Below are 22361 nucleotides of genomic sequence, written 5' to 3' on the forward strand. Positions count from 1 at the left end.
CATATTCTGGTCACTCTTGCCCAAGGATTGTAGATTGAAGTGACCCATTATAACTGTTTTACCTTTGCTGCACGCATTTCTAATTTCCTGTTTGATGCCATCCCCAATTCCACTACCACTGTTAGGTGGCCAGTACACAACTCCCACTAGCGTTTTCTGCCCCTTAGTGTTTCGCAGCTCTACCCATATCGATTCCACATCTTCCAAGCTAATGTCCTTCCTTTCTATTGCGTTATTTAATTAATTGATTAATTACACATTTAAGAAACCTTTTCCCTTTAACTCCATTCTCAACTATCCCATTTGACACCCCACCCCCTTATTCAGTTTAAAACCACCCGTGTAGCAGTGGCAAACCTGCCTGCCAGAATGCTGGTCCCACTCCTGTTAAGATGCAATCCGTCCCTTTTGTACAGTTCCCCCTTACTCCGAAACAGATCCCAGTGATCTAAGAATCTAAATCCCTGCCCCGTGCACCAGTTCCTCAGCCACACATTCAGGTCCCGTATCTCCCTGTTCCTGCTCTCGCCAGCACGAGGAACTGGAAGCAAACCGGAGATAACAACCCTGGAGGTCCTGCTTTTCAGCATTTTTCCGAGCTCGCTAAAGTCACACTGCAGAATATTTATCCCCTTCCTTCCGACATCGTTTGTGCCGACATGCACTACGACTTCCGGCTGTTCACCTTCGCCCTTGAGGATTTTCTGCACTCTGTCCGTGACATCCTGGATCCTGGCACCAGGAAGGCAGCACACCATCCTCGAATCCCGTCTGTTGCCGCAGAAACCCCTGTCCGTATCTCTCACAATGGAGTCTCCAACTACAATGGCGTTGCCTGACATTGGCCTCTTTGGTTTTGGCTCAATAGCCCTTTTTGCTTCGCAAGCCAGTCCGCCGTTCAGTGTAATAACGTCTTCTTTCCCGACAGCTTCTAAGTGGGTGAACCTGTTCACAAGAGGTACAACACCCGGGGATGTTTGCATTCCATGCTTCCCTCCATTTCTCACCGTCACCCACCTTCTCCCTTCCAGTATCTTAGGTGTAACAATCTTACTGTAGGACTTGTCGAGGAACGACTCAGTTTCTCGGACGAACCTGAGGTCATCCACTTGCTTCTCCAGTTCCCCAACATGGTCCTTCAGGAGCTGTACCTGGATGCACTTCTCACATTTGTAGCAGCCAGAGGCACCAGCAGTGAACTTGGCCTCCCACATACTGCAAGCATCACACTGAATCAGCTTTCCTGACATCTCCTTCTTTCGTCTCTCCCTCTCCAGCATTTTGCGTAGCCTCCTCTCCTCAGCCTTCTTCTCAAGAGCATTTAAGCATGTTGAGTAAATGCTGGCTTTGCTGATGTTAATGAATGTAAAAAGTTGCCACCAAAGTGGATAACCTCACATTTATCCACATAATACTGCATCTGCCATGCATTTGTAAAAAGTTCTTTCAAAGTTGATGCAAATTACAACTGATTTACATTGCTAACAATGACTCATTTATTTTAATGAACACTAGAACCAAATACAACTTTGCATTTGATAATATCTCTAAAGTATAGAAAAATACCTGTTGTTCAATGATTGATAGGAATAATCTCATTTTTTAAGGATTCCACTAACCTTTTATGATTTGATACTCTGCTATAATTATCAGTTTGGCACAAACATGGGAAATTACCATTTAGCTGTGGAGCGACAACCAAGCAAGAACCTGACTCTCAGAAAATATCACCAGAAGTTGAGGCAGGGAAATAGAAATGTAGGGCAGGATTAAAGTTCAAAGTTAATCTTTGTAAAAGTTTTTAATGATGGAGATCCCTGTTGTGCATCTCGCATTCAATCATCTTGTAACAAAAATAGAAAAATAACTTTGATGCTTCAAAAATAATTATAATATTTTAAAATCTCACTTCCCAGAACATGTCATCCCAGTTTACAAACACCTGACTTTGCGTCCTGCCCCTATATATGGATGAGTGTTTAGGGGACTGGGGAGGGTAGATTTGCCGGCTGCTGCTGGGCTGCGGGTGACTGTTCCTGACAATAACTGGAAAATTGCCACATCAAACCCAAACACATCAAAATAGGAAGAATACATTCTAGATAGCACATCGATATTCATTTTGCATTTATTTTCTGAAGACACACCGTCTGAGCCAGAAGCAGTGTTTAAAAAAAAATAAAGCCATAAACAGCATTTAAAATGTTATCTGCAGTAAAATAGTTTGAAAGCGTACTGTTTTCAGCCCAAGATTGCTCAGACCAAATTTTATTAATATCAGCTTCATTAGGACGAATGACAAAGAGATTTAAATGCTTCTCCAGACTATCCATTCCTATGGGACTGCTCGCCTCTACAGATATCTGCTGCTGTGTCCAACCTGCGAACAACTTGGGTTTTGAATAATTCACAAAAACGGAACTCTGCTCTAAACTGGGAAGGACATGTAAGCTGGAGTGGCTTTTAATTAAAAGGTATCATAGTGACAGTCATACAGCACAGAAACATGCCCTGTGGCCCAACTCGCTCAAGCTGACTAGAATGCCCCATATAAGCTCCTGTTTGTATTTCAGTCATTTCCCTTCATGATTTAATACACCTCTATAAGATCTGCCCTCAGTCTCCTGCTCCACAAGAAATAAAGTCTGAGCCTGTTCAACCTCTCCCTTTAGCAACATCCCCGTAAATCTTCTTTGCACTATTTCCAGCTTAATGACATCAATGTGTGAAAAGTTAATCCATTCTTTTCTACCTTCACTTCCTCATTGCTTCTTTGTGAATTTTATTGAGATACTAGACCAACTGGGACCCATTGGGTCCCTGTCACATGGGAGGCCTGGTCCCCCAAAGCAAACCGTTCCCCAATGCAATATTGCACCACTAACCCGTAGCCCCCACGGGAGGCGTGGTCCCACAACTCAACCCGTTGCCGAACGTAAGATTCCAGCATTCCCCTGCCTCCCCCAGTACTGGACAAAAAAAAATCCCAATTGCACTTGCCCAATTGCAATACCAATACACCCTACCCCTCCCGTCCTGCCAGGAGCTGGAGTAAGTGTTGTATGATGGCAACATTGTTGCAAATGTCAGGTGGAGGACTGTGATATCCCATCCAGGTGAAAAGTTGGTGGAAACACAGAGTGTTCCTGTATTGCAACGTTGTATTGAGGTTTGTTAGAAGCTGACAGGAAGGATTTTAAAGTAAAAATCTTATTAAAGTTGGCTTTTTTAAACCTTGAAATATCAATAACGTGAAATATAACATCAAATCTGAAGGAAACCTGACAAGAGCGACGACAGGAAGAAGCTGAGTAAGGTTCTGCAAATAAATGTGCACTATTGTGTACCGTTTTTGGCGTAGCTCCTGAGTTGACAGACAGACAGACAAACAAGTCGAGACTTTTAATAGTATACTAGACCAAGTGCAGACCCGTTGGGTCTGTTCCCGCAACGCGCGGTTGCGAGGGGAGGGGGCGGCCTGAGGCGTCACACACACACTAACCAACCTCTCTCTCACACACACACACACACACACCACCCCCATTGATATTATATTATATCGCGGAGTACACCCACACACACAGAGTTTTCAAAGTATATAAATAGATTGAACATTTTCCACTGTGTCCACATTATCATTTCCCTGTACTGTCACTACTTATATAAATATTCAGTCTTTTTTGTGTGTATTTTCACGTGTACAGTAGAAAACCTTGTTTTGCATGCTATTCAGGCAGATAATGCCATTCATGAGTGCATTCATACCATAGTACAACAATGCAAAAAGAGAAAAGGAAACTGAAGGCAGCTTATGGTGTTACAGCTATTGAAGTGTGAATAAAAATAAAAGAAAGGGCCACAGGAGATAGATCAGTAGATTGGGAATGTAGCCTAAGCAATGAGAGGTCCATTGAGGAAAATGATAACAGTGGGGAGAAAGTGTTCTCGGGTTTGGTTGTGTGAGATTTCAACCTTTTTAATCTTCTGCTCAACGAGAGATGAGGGACTGACTGGGGTGTGAGTGGTCCTTGATTATTTTGACTGCTTTCCCAAGGGAGCAAGATGCAAGTAGTCAATGGGGGAAGGCTGGTTTGCGTGATGGGCTGGACTGCATTCACAACACTGCAATTTCTTGTGGAATTGAGCAATTGCCAATCCAAGCTGTGATGCATCTGGATAGATTGCTCTTAATGGTGCTTTGTAGATAAAGCCAATGGAGACATGCAAAATGTTCTCAGTCTTCCAAAGAAGTAGAGGATTTGTGTGCTTTCTTAGGAGTAGTGTCACTGTGATTGGACTAGGATAAATGTTTGGTGATATTTACACCTAGGAACCCTAGGTGTAAATCTAGGACACATCTCTGAAGATCTTTCCTGGTCCGAGAACACTAACTCAATTATCAAAAAAGGTTTCAAGAAGGAACTGCAGATGCTGGAAGATCGAAGGTACACAAAATTGCTGGAGAAACTCAGCGGGTGCAGCAGCATCTATGGAGCGAAGGAAATAGGCGACGTTTCGGGCCAAAACCCTTCTTCAGACTGATGGGGGGTGGGGGGGAGAAGGAAGGAAAAAGGGGAGGAGGAAAAGCTCATCAGCGCCTCTACTTCCTGAGAAGATTAAGGAGAGTCGGATTGTCAAGGAAGACTCTCTCTAACTTCTACAGGTGCACAGTCGAGAGCATACTGACCGGTTGCATCGTGGCTTGGTTCGGCAATTTGAGCGCCCTGGAGAGGAAAAGACTACAAAAAGTAGTAAACACTGCCCAGTCCATCATCGGCTCTGACCTTCCTTCCATCGAGGGGATTTATCGCAGTCGCTGCCTCAAAAAGGCTGGCAGTATCATCAAAGACTCACACCATCCTGGCCACACACTCATCTCCCTGCTACCTTCAGGTAGAAGGTACAGGAGCCTGAAGACTGCAACAACCAGGTTCAGGAATAGCTACTTCCCCACAGCCATCAGGCTATTAAACCTGGCTCGGCCAAAACTCTGATTATTAATAACCACTTTCTGTTATTTGCACTTTACCAGTTTATTTATTCATCTGTGTATATATTTATATCATGGTATATGGACACATTTATCTGTTTTGTAGTAAATGCCTACTATTTTTTGTGTGCTTAAGCAAAGCAAGAATTTCATTGTCCTATACAGGGACACATGACAATAAACTCACTTGAACTTGAACCTGAAGCTTTTGACCATCTCTATTTCACCACATTGAAGCAGACTGGGGTACTCCACACTGTTTTCTGAAGTCCATGACCAACTTCTTTGTGGTGCTGACATTACTTAGAGAAGTTGTTATCTTGGCATCATTTCTACTCAGTTGTTTATCATTGCTCAAGATCCAGCCTACAATGGTGGTGTCATCTCCAAGCATGTTAATGGGAGTTATGTGATGGTTCAGTTCTAATCAGTAGTGATCACATAGAGTTTGATGGAATGAGTGTTTAAAGTGTTGGACGACAAGGAAATGTAGTTAACCTTTCTACTGCAGATGGATATTGGGTGATAGAAAACCGTCTGCCACACACATGGTTCTAGTTTGTTGACTGTTCGTATCTTTCTGCAAGTGAAAGTATTTCTAATGTATGGTAAGAGATTACTTGGCTTTTTCGGTGATAGAGAATCAGGCAAAATGAATACTTTGAATTTTTAATAGGTGGTATCGTTAACGGATACATTTTCTCAATAAAATATGCAACAACCCCGGTAAAGAAAACGGTGTGTAGTACTTAATGTCTATGTGTGACTTTCTTAGGCACATGGCTTTTAATCAAATGTGCACCATTTGGTTGTGGCGCCATGGAAACTTGACCCACAACTCCAAATGAATAGAAACATAGAAAATAGGTGCAGGAGGAGGCCATTCGGCCCTTCGAGCCAGCACCGCCATTCATTGTGATCATGGATGATCGTCCCCAATCAATAACCCGTGCCTGCCTTCTCCCCATATCCTTTGATTCCACTAGCCCCTAGAGCTCTATCTAACTCTCTCTTAAATCTATCCAGTGATTTGGCCTCCACTGCCCTCTGTGGCAAGGAATTCCACAAATTCACAACTCTCTGGGTGAGAAAGGTTTTTCTCACCTCACTTAAATGGCCTCCCCTTTATTCTAAGTCTATGGCCCCTGGTTCTGGACTCGCCCAACATTGGGAATCTTTTTCCTGCATCTAGCCAGTCCTTTTATTTGTTTTTATTTATTTATTTATCGGCCTGTTTTTATTTATTTATTTTGATGATTCTTGAAGCAACTGGGTATTTTACAACATTTTGATAGGGCAGTAAGTTCTGGTGAAGCTGATTTCAAATAATTTGGTACTGGCTCAGTTTGAAATGAAAGGAACACATTTTGTTTGTCCCCCAGGTTATTCAATATTTGTCGTCAGAGGAGACCTCCCAGAGTGCGCGGCTGATGAGTTACTTAAAAGGATGAGAGTGGTGCAGCTAGAAAGACCAAAGCTAATTGGAGAAGAGGCAAATCAACAAACAGAAACTGAACAAAGGTACTGTGGATGAAAGGGCTAAAATTAACGTGCAAAATTTACACCTGGTAAATACTTTCTGGGCCATAAGTGTTGTGTAATTTATTTTTGGCAGTGATCCTAATGCTGCTCAATTAAGAATATAGGTGATTGATGTAACTCCAGTTACTACTTTCATTTCCTCCAGGGATTCATTTTGCCAGAGATCGAGTGTTCCAGAAAACGTTTACATTTCACAATAGATATTCACAAAAACATAAGCACTCGAAAAGACTAGTGGGAAGAACATCCCGTATGATATTTATAGGGCATGAAATATGTTTAAATGGCAGTAAAAATACCAGAGCAATGGAAGGTTTATGCACATGCATTCACCATTGCCATTTTCTGACTTGTTATTTTGAATCATTTCTCAAGGGTACAGAGCAATGATTGGGAGCAAGTAATTGATGTGAATAAATCAATTTCAAATGATTTGGATGATGATGAGGATGAAAATCTGCAGCATGCATTGTCACTAAGTCGTCAGCACATGGAGACAGAAGATGAAGAAGCAGATCTACGAAGAGCAATTCACCTCAGCATGCAAGGTAAAGGTTGGTCCACTGAGTTACAATCAGAAGTACTCCTTGACCAAGTTTAATGCTTGGCTCTTATCTGTTCAGCCAGACATTTTAAGTAGGAAGGATCTGCAGGTGCTGGCTTACATCGAAGATAGTCACAAAAAGCTGGAGTAACTCAGCGGGTCAGGCAGCATCTTTGGAGAAAAGGAACAGGTGACGTTTCGGATCGAGACCCAAAACGTCACCTATTCCTTCTCCAGGGATGCTGCCTGACCCGCTGATTTCCTCCAGAATTTTGTAACTTTGACATTTTAAGTACCATTTTAAGATAGACTGTCGGGCTAAAAACCGTGAATCCTTCCCATGGTTAGAAATATCCTGTCATAGATTCATACGTACAGAAACTGGCCCTTCAATCCAACTCATCCATGCTGACCAAGATACCCTATCAAAGCTATTCCCATTAACCTGTGTATGGTGCATAACCCTCTAAACCCTTCCTATCATGCACCTGTCCAAATGTCTTTTAAATGTTGTCATTTTAATTGCCCCATCTACGTCCTATGGCAGCTTGTTCCATATTCCCACAGCCCGCTTGGTGAAAAGTTGTCCCTCTGGTTCCTATTAAATCTTTCCCTTCATTTTAATCCTATACCCACCCGCTAGTTCTTGATGCCCTTACTCTCGGGGAATAAGACTCTGTGGCTTTGCATTTGCCCTATCTATTCCTCTCATGATCTTGTACACCTCTAGGATTACTCCTCATCCTCCTCCTGTCCATGGAATGAAGTCCTAACTTGCCCAACCGCTCCTATAGCTCAGGCCTTTCAGTCCCAGAGTGTTAGCAGTGTGATCAAAACGGAACAGTGCGGTCTCACCGACATTTTGTACATCTGTAACATCACACCCCAACCTCCATACTCAATTCCCTGACTAATGAAGGCCAATGTGCCAACAACCTTCTTCACTATCTACCTGTGATGCCACTTTCATGGAACTATGTACCGTACTTGTACTCCTTTATCCTTTATGCCCTAGGGCTCTATTGTTCTATGTGATCCTGCCCTGGTTTGACTTTCCAAAATGCAACATCTCACACTTATTTGAATTAAACTCCATTAACCATTCCTTGGCGCACTTGACTGGCTGCCGTAATTCTTGATAATCAACTTTGCTGTCTACAATGCCACCTATTTAAGCATCATCCGCAAACTGACTAATTATACCTTGTGCATTCTTATCCAAATCGTTGATATAAATGACGAACAGCAAAGGGCCCAGCACTGATTCCTGAGGCAGGCCACTAGCCATAGCCTTCAGTCTGAAAAACAACCTTCCACCACCCTCTGTTTCCTACCATGAAGCTAATTCTGTATCCAGTTGGCCTGCTGTCCCGAGATCCTATGTGATCTGATCTTCCAGAGCAGCCTACAGTGCAGAACCTTATCAAAGGCTTTGCTGAAGTCTATATCGACTACATCTACAACCCTGCCCTTGTCAACTTTCTTGCTACTTCTTCAATGAACTACATCAAACTGGTAAGACACCATCTCCCACGTACAAGACCATGCTGATTATTCGTAATCAACCTTTGTCTATCCAAATAATGTATATTTAATCCCTCAGAATCTTCTCCAGTAACTTTCCAAACACAGTTAGACCCACTCATCTATTGTTCCCAGGTTTTTCTTTGCAGTCCTTAAATAAAGGCACAGTGTAAACTACCCTGTAGTCTTCCAGCACCTCACCCATGTACAATAATGATTCATATATCTCAGCCAGGATTCTTGTAATTTATTTTCCCCTCTGTGTTTTTGATTATATATCTGATCAGGTCCCAGACATTTATCGACTTTCATATGTCTTAGGACAACCCGCACCTCCTCAACTGTAATAGAGGCATTCCTGAAGATGTTTCCATTAGTTTTCCCAAGTTGCCCAGACCTCATGTCTTTCTGTAGTAAAGTCAATTGTAATTCCACACATCATAATAAATATCTGCAGTTACTACAAACCACAAGCATCTTGCTGATGGTTCTTGCTGATGTTTTCTTGCTGGTAACAATAAATCAACATTCCGAAAAACATTGGTGCAACAAATTAACAAAATAAATTACTTTTTAAAAATGTCTTTTTAGTTTAGTTTAGAGATATAGCGCGGAAACAGGCCCACCGAGTCCGCACTGACCAGCGATCCCCGCACATTAACACAAGCCTACACCCATCAAGGACAATTTCCACTTATACCGAGTATACAAACCCAAGCCAATTAAGCTACAAACCTGTACGTTTTTGGAGTGTGGGAAGAAACCGAAGATAAAGCCCACGTGGTTGACGGGGAGACAGCACCCATAGTCAGGATCGAACCCGAGTCTCTGGCGCTGTAAGGCAGCAACTCTACTGCTGCCGCACTCTCATTTTATCTCATGACTTCAAATTGTGCAATGAAATTGAGCTGGAAATCCTCAAATGTTTATCACAAAGTGCTACTTCTAAAGATGCACAGTTGTGTGGGGGGCAAAAAAAAAACATGTGGTGAAGCATTAAAATGATAAAGGCTGAATCAGACACAGCCATGCCATTTTGCATCAGTCTTAGGTTTTTTTAGTTTTTAGAGATGCAGTGCGGAAACGGGCCCTTTGGCCCACTGGGTCCGCGCTGATCAGCGATTCCCTGCACATTAACACTATCCTACACCCACTAGGGACATTTTTTACATTTACCAAGCCAATTAACCTACAAACCTGTATGTCTTTGGGGTGTGGAAGGAAACCGAAGATCTCGGAGAAAACCCACACAGGTCCCGGGGAGAACGTAGAAACTCTGTACAGACAGCACCCGTATTCGGGATCGAATCCAGGTCTCCGGAGCTGCATTTGCTGTACGGCAGCAACATTACCGCTGCCCCACCGTCTGGAGCAATTACCTTGCAAACTCCTAATAGGAGATTGCATTGAATTATTAAAGTGCCAAATATCTTGGAGAAAATATACATCTATCTGTTCAGAAAGGAAGGCTCATATGGTGAACCTTCTTTACTCTTTATGCCAAGCCTAAGCCTGTCAAACCCTATAGTAGCAATATTACACAATTTTGAGATTTAAAAAATCAAGTCTGCAATTTATCCCATCAGATAAAGCATAAAAAGAAGTTTAATTTGACATCTAATTCACTTTCATATCTTCAGCATTAAAAAAAGTATGGCCATTTTCATACTCGGAAATTAGCATCTTGTTCCCTATTGATTTTCCATTGACTTAACACAAAAGCTGTGATCGAGGACAGTCTAAAGCCCATAACTTTATTAAAAATTAAGAGAACTGAAATAAATTTTCAGTTATTCTAGATTGAAGCATTCTGAAATGTGAGGTTATCCACTTTGGTGGCAAAAACAGGAAAGTAGATTATTATCTGAATGGTGACCGATTAGGAAAGGGGGAGATGCAACGAGACCTGGGTGTCATGGTACACCGGTCATTAAAAGTAGGCATGCAGGTGCAGCAGGCAGTGAAGAAGGCGAATGGTATGTTAGCATTCATAGCAAAAGGATTTGAGTTTTGGAGCAGGGAGGTTCTACTGCAGTTGTACAGGGTCTTGGTGAGACCACACCTGGAGTATTGCGTACAGTTTTGGTCTCCTAATCTGAGGAAAGACATTCTTGCCATAGAGGGAGTACAGAGAAGGTTCACCAGACTGATTCCTGGGATGTCAGGACTTTCATATGAAGAAAGACTGGATAGACTCGGTTTGTACTCGCTAGAATTTAGAAGATTGAGGGGGGATCTTGTAGAAGCTTGCAAAATTCTTAAGGGGTTGGACAGGCTATATGCAGGAAGATTGTTCTCGATGTTGGGGAAGTCCAGAACAAGGGGTCACAGTTTAAGGATAAGGGGGAAATCTTTTAGGACCGAGATGAGGAAAACTTTTTTCACACAGAGAGTGGTGAATCTCTGGAATTCTCTGCCGCAGAAGGTAGTTGAGGCCAGTTCATTGGCTATATTTAAGAGGGAGTTAGATGTGGCCCTTGTGGCTAAAGGGATCAGGGGGTATGGAGAGAACGCAGGTACAGGATACTGAGTTGGATGATCAGCCATGATCATATTGAATGGCGGTGCAGGCTCGAATGGCCTACTCCTGCACCTATTTTCTATGTTTCTATGAAACAAATATTAAACAATCTTACTTGGATGACCTGAAATTAAAGCATATAATTAGTTAGTTACCCAATTGTAGCCAATTCCAAAATTCAATTACTAGATCTAAACATCTATCCATTTCTTAAGGAAAGATTAAAATTTTTAAATAGCCTAAGTGTCCAAAGAACATTCAGACAAGAATTCACAATATAACATATTTTTAAATCTGATTGACATTAATTTATAGGCCAAATGGAAGGAATTTAGTGTTCAATTGCTGTAAATTAATGGCCATTTAAATCAGCTTTCGAGTGGGATCGTGTGGAACGCGATGGTTTGGAACATTCCCATTGCGGCGAATTTGTACTCCATATACCCAGAAAAATACTGCAGGATTTAATGGGCCCCCAAATCAGCTACTCGCAACATAAAATTTTGTATAAAGGGATCTTAAGAAGCACTTTTTAATGTAAAAATAAACAGCCTACCTTGCGTTGTCCCCTACATGAGATCCGTCCCGTTGGCGGCGGTCGCGGGTTTAGAGGATGATTTTTAACCTACTATAACAATTAAATAAACCAATTTAGTTTAAAAATAGCTGCAGCGAACTAATTTTGCAGCGATTTTTCGTCAGCAACTAAGTAGGCCGAACAACCTCGATTTGAATAGCCGAGAGAAAATCGCGTTTTAAACCCGCCCCCCTCAAAGGCGCCAAAATCGCGCACACGGGCAGCGACAGAACTGCAGCGCCGCTGAAGGTACGTTTTGCAACATACCTACCTATAGGCCTGTAAAAACATAGTGTGGCATCAGCTGATACACAGACCACCAGGTCGAACCCTCGTCAGTAGCTACGAGGGCTGGCACGTGATGTCATGGGCTAGGGGGAGTGTCCTGCTACTTAAGCTTATCTCACTTTGAGACCAAGCAGTCAACAGGTAGCTGAGTTCCAGAGGAAAAACCTCGCTCAGCTACAGTAGCAATGACAATTACGTTAACTAACATGTAACACCTGAATAAAACTACTGTTTGAACCTGCCTGACGTCTGGCCTTTTCCTGACCATGTTTCGTGCCGCTACATTGGTGACCCCGACTATCCAAATCGAAATTTGGATTTCTCCCGACGCACGCAGCCTTGGGAGACCTGATGTCTGCAGCCGACTGCCCAGCCCTGCACAACGACGCTGCCGCCAACCAGGCCCTACCCTAAGGTATGCCGCAGGCCGCCCGGGTCAAGGTCCAGTGACAGTCCTTGTGTGACGGCCGCCAAGCTCTCCCGCATGACCTGCCCGTAGCCGACCACCGGAGCTGAGAGGCCGCGGCAGCTTCCCCGTCAGCTGCTGCTCACCAGAGCTGAGCGGCCGCGGCTGCCGTCGCTTCCCCACCGGCCATCACTCTTGCACCAGCCACCGCTGCCCCACCAACTGCTGCAGGAGCTGCGAGCGTAGCAGCCCCCCATCCCCAGCATCACCGACGCACGCCCGACAGCCCCGGGAGCGGGGAGAGAATGGGCCTGCCCATTACCCCACCGGCTGCTGCCCGGGGCCTAGCCACCCGATAGGGCGGGCTTACCTGGGGCGACTGCCGAAGACGCCCTTCTGCTCCTCACCGGCACGGACCCCGGAGATCCCTGGGCGCTGGCTGCCTGTCCGGCCCAGCAGCGGGATCTTGAATCGCTGTTGAAGGCCTCCTCAGCCGTCCGGCAAAATGGCCGCTTCGGCCTCCAGAAACAAGCGGCCGCCCGACTACAAAAATGGCCGCCGCGGCTGGCCGGATGAGAAGTTCGACCTTCCCTGATCGCCGTCCACAGCGTCCCCTTCTGGCTGGATGCCGTCCCTGCAGCCTTACCACCGGCAACCGCCACCCTCAGGTCGGCTGTCGTCACTGCAACCTCTGGTTTTCCAGCACAGCTTCCCATCCTGCACCATGGACACTGGACAATTTGAACTTACCTAACACTTTGCACGTGATTGGTCACTGTAGTTTGTGTTGTTTCTTTACACTATCACCACGCCGGGTTTAGCAATCAGTTTATTTATTTGATTTCGTTTTTTCTTCATTGTTTCCGACGTCTCCCAGCTGTTGCTGTTGGGCCGTGTTTCTCAGGACACGATCCCTTAGCTGGTCGAGGAGATGCGACTCTGTCTCTTCCGTACGGTGGCTTTTGCATCGGTCTCCTCGCACCCCTCGGCATATGGCCGGGATTGCCCACAGTCGGCTGCGCCCGCGGGCCCCTCCGTCCCGACCCACGACCGGGGTGTCCCCGACCCACATGCAGGAGCAGCCCTCGACCATTCTATTTCTTCCTCCGGTTATGGGGGAGGGTCTTGTGGCGTCAGCTGATACACAGAGCACCAGGTCGAACCCTCGTCAGTAGTTACGAGGGCTGGCACGTGGCATCATGGGCTAGGGGGTGTGTCCTGCTACTTAAGCTTATCTCACCTTGAGACCAAGCAGTCAACAGGTAGCTGAGTTCCAGAGAACAACCTCGCTCAGCTACAGCAGCAATGACAATTACGTTAGATAGATAGATATAATTTAGATATAATTTATTGCCACACAACCAGGGTTGGTGGAAATTTGGGTTGTCAGCAGCAGTACAATAATAAAGAACACATAATAAAACTGTAACACAAACATCCACCACAGCATTCATCACTGTGGTGGAAGGCACAAAAATTTGGCCAGTCCTCCATTTCCCCCCCGTGTACAGGACCAGAGTCCAGTCAGTCCAGGATCGGCTCTTCCTCACCGGAGACCGTGGCTTTAGATTGTTGTAGGCCGCAGGCCGGCGGTCGAGATTTAAAGTCCCCGCCGCAGCCAGAAGCACCGTAGACTGCAGGGCCGGCGGTCGAAGCTCCCCTCCAGGGGTGATGGTAAGTCCATGCCGCACCCGCGGTAGAAGTTGGCCGCGGGCCGGCAGTGATGGCTTCTTCTTCCCCCGGGTCCCCCACGAGGGATGCCGGGCTGTAGACGCCGCACCAGCTGGAGCTCTGCAGACCGTGGCTTCAGGCTGCGACTTCAGGCTGCCGGCTGCCCCGGGCCAGCGAAACGGAGCGCTCCCCTCCAGTGAGCCCCAGCGAGGGTCGCCCGCTCCACGACGAGAGTCTACACTGCGCCCGCCGCTGAAGTCCCGGGCACGTCTCCGGGAAAGGCCGCGTCGATCCTTGATGTTAGGCCACGGGGGAGGCGACCTGGAAAAAGTCGCCTCTCCATGGAGGAGGCGACCAAAGCGGTTTCCCCCTTACCCCCCCACACCACCCCCCACACAAAACACACAAAGAAACATTAAATACATACTTTAAAACATACTAAAAAATTAAAAAAAGCTGGGAAAACTGACGCGCTGCTGACATGGCTGCACACAGAGGAGCGCCCCCTACAGCAATCAAACTAGCAGACCAAACTAACATGTAACACCTGAATAAAACTAATGTTTGAACCGGCCTGACGTCTGGCCTTTTCCTGACCACGTCTGGTGCCGCTACAATAGATTTTTTTGTTCATTGACAGTACAAAGGGATAGCCGTATTTTCAAGGAAGGTCTTGTAGAAAGATACCGGGGTGGGTGGAAGATCTGGAAGAGATGATTGCTGAAAAATAATTTATACTAGGCCGTTGGGTCTGCTCCCCCAACGCAGCCGTTCCCTACCCGTAGCCCCCACGGGAGACGTGGTCCTCCAACTCAAGCGGCTCAGGAATGAGCAGTGCGGCTGGTTTTAAATGGCGTCTTTGAGGCGAGATGCGGGCGCCAGCAGCCGTTATGGTCGCTGGCCAGCAGGAGGCGACAAAATGAGTGAGTGGGGGAGTGGGGGGGGGAGAAGGATTTAATGAAAAATGTGGACATAAACATAACTAAATCTAATGAGGAGTGGATAGTTGGAATTAAAAGTGAAATGTCTACCGAAATGGCTGCTTCTATGGGTGAGAAGCCAGTTTATTTTTGAAATATTTGGGGGGGGGGAGGGGAGGGGAGAAGGATTTGATTAAAAAGGTGTACTTAAACACGACGAAATGTAATGAGGAGCGGATACTTAGAAAGAAAAGTGAAATCTCTACCGAAATGGAAAAGATCTCGGCGATTGTGCGTCTGGATTCGGCGTGGCAAGGAATCAAAGGAAGAAATGCAGCCGGCAGCCGTACATGTAAATGGATCCATTCCGATTGGACATCTGCGAGCATCGGCCATTCCGATTGGACATCTGCGAGTATTGGGCATTGTGACATCACACGATGGAACGAATCGAAAGGCAGCCGGACGGCAGGCGGCAGCCACAGAGTTTTATATAATAATAGATAGATAGATATTCTATTCTTTAAGTGCGTGTATGTCACCTCTGAGTCAAAAGGCTGTGGTTTAAGTCCTATTCCAGAGACACAATCACGTAATCCAGACTAACATTTTTGTGTCAAGTTGTATTTGAGAGAGTAATTCAAGGCCCTGTATTCCCATTTAGTTGGGTGCAACTTGAAGGCCAGTGGTGTTCACTTAGCATTCTGCCAAGTATTAATCCATAACTATTAACTAAAACAGATCTTTTTTTACTTCATTGTTGTTTGTGGGATATTGCTATGTACAAATTCACATGAATATTCCACAATTGACTATCTCAAAAGTACTTCTGTTGTAAAGTGTTTTGGGATATCATTACAATGAAAAAGATACAAGAAAAATACAGGTTCCTTTTTTTGCATGTGTATGTGAATGGACAACCACCAAGTCTTATTTTGTCATGTCTTTTCTGCTTCAATTCGTCTTCAATGTAGTGTTTGCAAGTCTTCTCTTTAGTTTATAGTAGAACAATTGTCTAAGTTGTTGATTATTGAGTGCCATTTCTATAGAAAGCAAAATATGAAGACCACAGGCATTTTTAATATTTTTAATGAGCCAAATTAGATTACTGCTTTACTACAGTTGAATTTTGAAAAACAGATAGATTAAAATAGCTTTTATCCTTTGAAACAGAAATGTCCAAAAGAAGGTGATAGTCTTCACACCCCTGCATGGCTGGAAAGAGCGCAAAGCTGTACTGTATACCGTATGTACATACACTGTTAAGAGGGAGAGGATTCGTTACTGACCTGTTCTATAACTGGTTACTAAATAAAACATGAAAACCATGTTTTTATGTTTGTAGTTTACAAAAAAATGAACTGCATATAGAATTTAGCTGCAAAATAAAGTGTTTTTTTTAACGTAATCACGTTGTTGAAATGATTAGGTCTATATACGGAAATATTTTTGGGGCACTTGGTGAAACCAACCCCGTATGTACTTCTGAACAAATGTTCTACTTCTGAAAATGATTGCCTTAAGAATGAAATCTGTTACTTCAAAAACAAATTAGATATCTAACTAATAGCTGGTAGGCAACAAAGGTGATGCCTCCATCTCCATAATCAACAATCCACACTACAAAATTGCATTGTCAGATACCATGCCATAAATTGACAATTTCTTTTGATTTGAATTATAGAACTAGGCGCCACAACAACCCAGTTATTAATCATACTCGTGCGAGTTCTTGAGCAGCTATTTGCTTCCTCCATACCTTTTTACAACTCTATCTACCTTTCATGCTTGCTCGGGGAAAGTAGTTAACATAATCAAGGACCATCTTCACCCCAGTCCTTCCCTCTTCCCTCTACTCCCGTCAGGCAGCAGACACCAAAGCTCGAAAGCACGTACCACCCGATTCAGTGACCACTTCTCTGCAATTATCGAACAACTAATCGGTCCACCCATAAGCTAAAGAGTAGTCCTGACCTCCCAAACTATCTCACTGCGGACTTGCGTTTATTTTTCATCTGTACTTTCACTGTAACTGTACTGCTAGAAAGCTGTAACGCAATATTCTGCCCTTCGGTATTTTCCTCTTTGCCTACCTATTGTACTTGTGTATGGCTTGTTTGTACTTGGGAATGGTATGATTTGACTAGACAGCATACAATCAAAGTATTCCACTGTATCTCAGTACACTTGACAATAATAAGCCAATACTAATACTTTTAAAACTCAGTGAGACCAAGCGTGGGCCTGGCGATCGTTTCGCCGAACACCTCAGCTCGGTCCGCATTAACCAACCTGACCTCCCGGTGGCTCAGCACTTCAACTCCCCCTCCCATTCCGTATCCGACCTCTCTGTCCTGGGCCTGGGCCTGGGCCTCCTCCACGGCCAGAGTGAGCAACACCGGAAATTGGAGGAACAGCACCTCATATTCCGCTTGGGGAGTCTGCATCCTGGTGGCATGAACATTGAATTCTCACAATTCTGTTAGCCCTGGCTGTCTCCTCCCCTTCCTCCCTCTCCCTCAGCCCTCGGGCTTCTCCTTTTTCCTTTCTTCTCCCCGCCTCCCCCCACCCCCCATCAGTCTGAAGAAGGGTTTCAGCCCGAAACGTTGCCTATTTTCTTCGCTCCATAGATGCTGCTGCACCCACTGAGTTTCTCCAGCATTTTTGTGTACCTACTTTTAAAACTTATTGGATTGCAGTAAAATAGAGTCCTGATATGGCTACGTCTAGAATATTGTGCACAGGAAATGCTGTATATCTAAGACGGGATATACTTGTAGGAGATAAAGTGTATCAAAGGTTTACCAGATTGATATCTAGAATGATGAGATTTGTCCCATGAAGAGAGATGAAGCAGACTGATCATATACGCTCTAGAGTTTAGAAGAATGGAAGATGATCTTATTGAAGCATGCAAAATCCTTATGGGGTTGTCCATATTTTAGCAGGCTAATATAGCTTTTCTCCGAGTTGTAAATAAATGAATTTAGTTTATAACGAAGCCAAGGAAAATTGTTAGTGAATTTGCTGGTGAACCATTATCATCTGGCTCTTTTTACCATGTCATTACCATTTAAATTGGCCTGCTGAAATTATAACGCAAACATTGCTGTGCAGCAACGGACTTGATGCTGTCAAGTTTGGAAGCTCATTAACTGACAACTGAACCATGAACAATCGGATGTGTTTATGGAATCATAGAGGAACATTTCAGAATGAAGAACAAATAAGACAATCGAATGCTGAAGAGAGGCACAATTCATGCTGAGGTTTAATGTTACCGATGTTACCGATAGGGAATAAAAATCTTGAATTACTTTTGGGTGTTAAGTTACCAGGTTTAAAGAAGAAACATTGTTCTTGTCCCACATGAGAAGCAGAATATTTATTTTGTGTATATAGTGGATAAATGGGATGCGTTTTTGAAAGTTATTTTACTTTATAATTTTTGATATTTTCATTATTTTGACTAATACTGGTTTTTCCTACTACTTTTATTTTACATGGAGCAGCCTCAAAGGGATGGCGATGTATTAACAGTTCAGTTATATAATAATTGTAGCTTAAAAGCTGTATTTAAGCTTGGAGCACAGTTGTGTGATGTGGAGTTAAACTTTGTTCAAATAGGATGAAAATTAGGATATTTAAAACAATCTGTTCTGCTAACATTGAAAGATGAGTCGTGCATTCCCCTGAGGGTTTAGGGGAAATAGTAGGTATGTTCAAAGAGATATTGGAATATTTTAACGTACAATGTAGCCAGCTAATATTTGGTGGAATAGATAATATTGAAAGGAGAAAGTTGTCTCCATATGAATAACTAAAGCTTGAACGGTGTCATATGGCCTAACATGTTGCATGCTTTCTAGATATACAATACATTTTGATTAAATAAATGTAAGTGGTACTATAAAGAAAAATGACAAAGTTCAAACAATTAGGCTGTATGAATGAATATTGTAAATCCAGGGCATTATCAAAAGAAAATTTGTACATCCTGAACATTTTAAGGTCTTTTATCTTGTTGATAAATGAGCAATTTGGTGGCTGTTTTTTGTTTTTGGTATTGGAAGGAATAATGAGTATAAATTCTTCACTTTGCTGGACCAAAAACTTTTCTTTGGCAAAAGTTGTGAATAATATTAACATTTTAATCAAACAATAGGAAAGAAAGGGGAGCCATAAAGATAATGATGTAAATCTAGTGTCACGATTTTCCTTCTGTTCAGCCTGTCTAAAATGTAAGTTACAACTCTGATTATTAGTATTCCAGTTAACTATTTAAATTGAATTTTATTTCAGTCCTCTCTGCTTTGCAGTGGTTCATACTGAAACTGCCTAGGCATGTACTTGGAACACTTACAGCACCCTATACCATACAGCTGGATTTTAAAGTTTTAAATTAAAATTTTAGATTTTTAGTCTCAATTTTGAATATTCCAAATAAATTAATATTGTTGAAGTCAATGCTCTACCAATTAGACAAAGTGAGCTTGCATTAAAAAATAAATAGCGGGAAAACCTCAATATCTGTAAAAAGACGAACAGAATTAATGTTTTGGGTCAAAGATACTTCCTCAGATCCGGGAAAGAGAAAACAACTTGGTTTCATATTGCAGACGATTGGGGGAGGGATGGATTATCCCTGATAAACTGAGTAAAGAGCAGCACCAGGATAAACTGTAAACTAGGTCAGATGGTTAAAGGGAGGCAATAAAGGAGAGCAAGAATCGGAACAAAAGGATAATAACGGCGATGAAATGGGGGCAGTTAAAAAGTGAAAACACAAAGGAATATTAAAATCACAAAATGCAGCACATTTTGTCATTGTTGGTCGGTTATTTTGGGCTAATGAAGAGCGGGAAAACTGAGGTAATGTTACAGATAGAACGGTCATTCTGATGCAGCGAGAGAGAATTATCTGAAGTTGCAGAATTCAGTGTTGGGTTCTAAAGGCTGCAGTGTGCTCAGATGGAAGATGAGGTGCTTTTCCTCAAGCTCGCATTAAGCTGCCGACCGAAGACTCGGTGGGATGGAGAAATAAATTTGCAAGCGCTGGCTTAGTGCAGAAACTAAATAAAATTGGTGCTGAGTATGCTTATGTGAACATTACATAGAAACATAGAAAATAGGTGCAGGAGTAGGCCATTCGGCCCTTCGAGACTGCACCGCCATTCAATATGATCATGGCTGATCATCCAACTCAGTATCCTGTACCTGCCTTCTCTCCATACCCCCTGATCCCTTTAGCCACAAGGGCCACATCTAACTCCCTCTTAAATATAGCCAATGAACTGGCCTCAACTACATTCTGTGGCAGAGAATTCCAGAGATTCACCAAAAAAGTTCAAGTTGAGAGAGCTCAAAAGAAGGGTTACACTTATTAAGAAGAGTATGTATTGATCTGTAGAATGTAGCCAAGGAATTTTGCCAAACTTACATACACCGAGTAAATGGAATTTCTTACTTTAAACTATTAACAAGGCCAAAGACAAAATTTATCGGGACTTAAAATTATTTTGATTTTTAATTTATTGAACAGAAGATATGCTCTATGGACAAATTCTCACTGGGAAAACAAAAACTAGTGGAAATATAATCTAAGATAGTTGCAGCATAAAGTTTTGCTATATTAAACTCAAAAAGAAACAAAGTCATTTGAAAATAATAGAAACAGAAATGTTGGTTCATCTTTTATTGCCACATATTTATACTTTTTTTTAAAATATTTTTATTTATTAGAAGCAAATGTACAAAAATAGAACCAACGGCATATAAAATTATACAGTTATTGTACAGTTTCAATTTTAACTTTTTAGCTTTAGTTGGAAGAAAAGAAAGGAGAAAAAGCAAGAAAGAAAAAAGTGAGATGTGCAAAGATAGAACCCCTAGACTACCAAAGTAGTGTAGCCAAAGAGTGAATAAATGAAAGAAAGAAGAGAGGAATAGAAAAAAATAATAAAAGGACAAAAAGAGAAAGAAAGAGAAAAGTGATGATATACCTGCCTCGCATCCCTCCCCACCCATCACCCAACCCGTAATTAGATTTAAATCCAAAATTGTGTTGTACCATACTATCCTTGTAATAAATCAATGAATGGTGTCCATGCCTTCGAAAAATGATCTGTTTTTCTGCCAAGACAAGTCTAATATTTTCAAGATGTAGCGTCTCAGACATGTTTGTAATCCACATCTTAAGAGTAGAGACTGATGTATGTTTCCAAAATTTAAGTATTTGTTTTTTCGCCGTTATCAGGCCATAATTAAGGAAACGTCTTTGAAATAGTGATAGCTCAGAGCAGGCTTCTGACGTACCTAGAGTGATCAGTTCCGTGTCGGGGTACAATTTTGATTTTAGTGTTTTTGAAAAAATTTCAAAAATTCCTCTCCAGAAATTATGTAACTTTATACAAGAGGCAAAGGAATGGGTTATAGTTGCTTCCTGAAGAAGACATTTATCGCAAATAGGAGATACATTTGGAAAGATCTTATTCAGTTTAGACTTTGAATAATACTGTGCAGTATTTTAAATTGAATTAACGAATGCCTAACGTTGATCGAACAGTTGTGTATATATAGAAGGTTTTCCTCCCATCTGTCTTTTTAAATTTTTAGGCCAAGCTCATCTTCCCAAGCTCTTCTAATTACTTCTGACGATGGGATTTCTATATTTAAAAGGGTGTTATACAGATATGATATTAACTTGTTTGAATCCGAGTTTCTATTCATACATTCGTCTAGTATGTCTGGCAACAAAGATTGATAGTCTTGGGTATATGTTTTCAGACAGTCTTGAATTTGAAGGTATCTGAAATATTGACTACCTGTCAGGTGATATTTCGACTGTAATTCTTGAAACGAGAAGAATTCCCATCTCATAAAGATCTCCGAGTTTTTTAATTCCTAATCTTTCCCAATGTGTGAACGTTTTGTCTAAAATAGATGGCTTGAACGAAGGATTGTTGGCAATTGGTGAGAGAAGAGATACATTTCTCAGTTTAAGGGTTGACTTCACTTGTCTCCAGATTCGTAAGGTACTGTGGATAATTGGATTTTTCTCATATAATGTTTTCTTCAAATTTATAGGAGAGCGAAGAATCGCGCCTATGTTAAAAGGCGAGCAATCCTCTCTCTCCATTATTAACCATTTTACCTGTTGACATGTGTTGTCCAACCAATAGATTACTTTTTTAATATTCGTTGCCCAATAATAGTATAAAAAAATTGGGGAGAGCCAGCCACATTTATACTTGACCTTGTAAGGAATTGAAATGCCTCTGTGGTGCAATGCTACATTATTTTGTGTGTACTTTATTGGATACACAATAATAGTAACTCTTCTTCCAGATTTCTGCTCTAAACAATCGCAATCAGACCT

The 22361-nt window shown here is 42.6% G+C and overlaps 1 protein-coding gene across 7 annotated transcripts in view; it reads left to right on the plus strand.

The window, feature by feature from the left end:
- Window positions 1-22361, plus strand: part of atxn3 (ataxin 3) — a 111173-nt gene that overhangs the window by 26427 nt on the left and 62385 nt on the right. For 3 of the 7 annotated variants that reach the window (XM_033027764.1, XM_033027770.1, XM_033027766.1), the window contains 2 exons: window positions 6373-6511; window positions 6908-7086. In XM_033027764.1, coding sequence (XP_032883655.1) covers window positions 6373-6511; window positions 6908-7086 — 318 coding nt within the window. Of the gene's footprint in view, window positions 1-6372; window positions 6512-6907; window positions 7087-21925; window positions 22018-22361 lie in introns of all 7 variants that reach the window. The other 4 variants (XM_033027769.1, XM_033027768.1, XM_033027765.1 and 1 more) reach the window with 2 other exon arrangements.

This window comes from Amblyraja radiata, chromosome 9 (assembly GCF_010909765.2).
Source record: "Amblyraja radiata isolate CabotCenter1 chromosome 9, sAmbRad1.1.pri, whole genome shotgun sequence".
Taxonomy (NCBI): Eukaryota; Metazoa; Chordata; class Chondrichthyes; order Rajiformes; family Rajidae; genus Amblyraja; species Amblyraja radiata.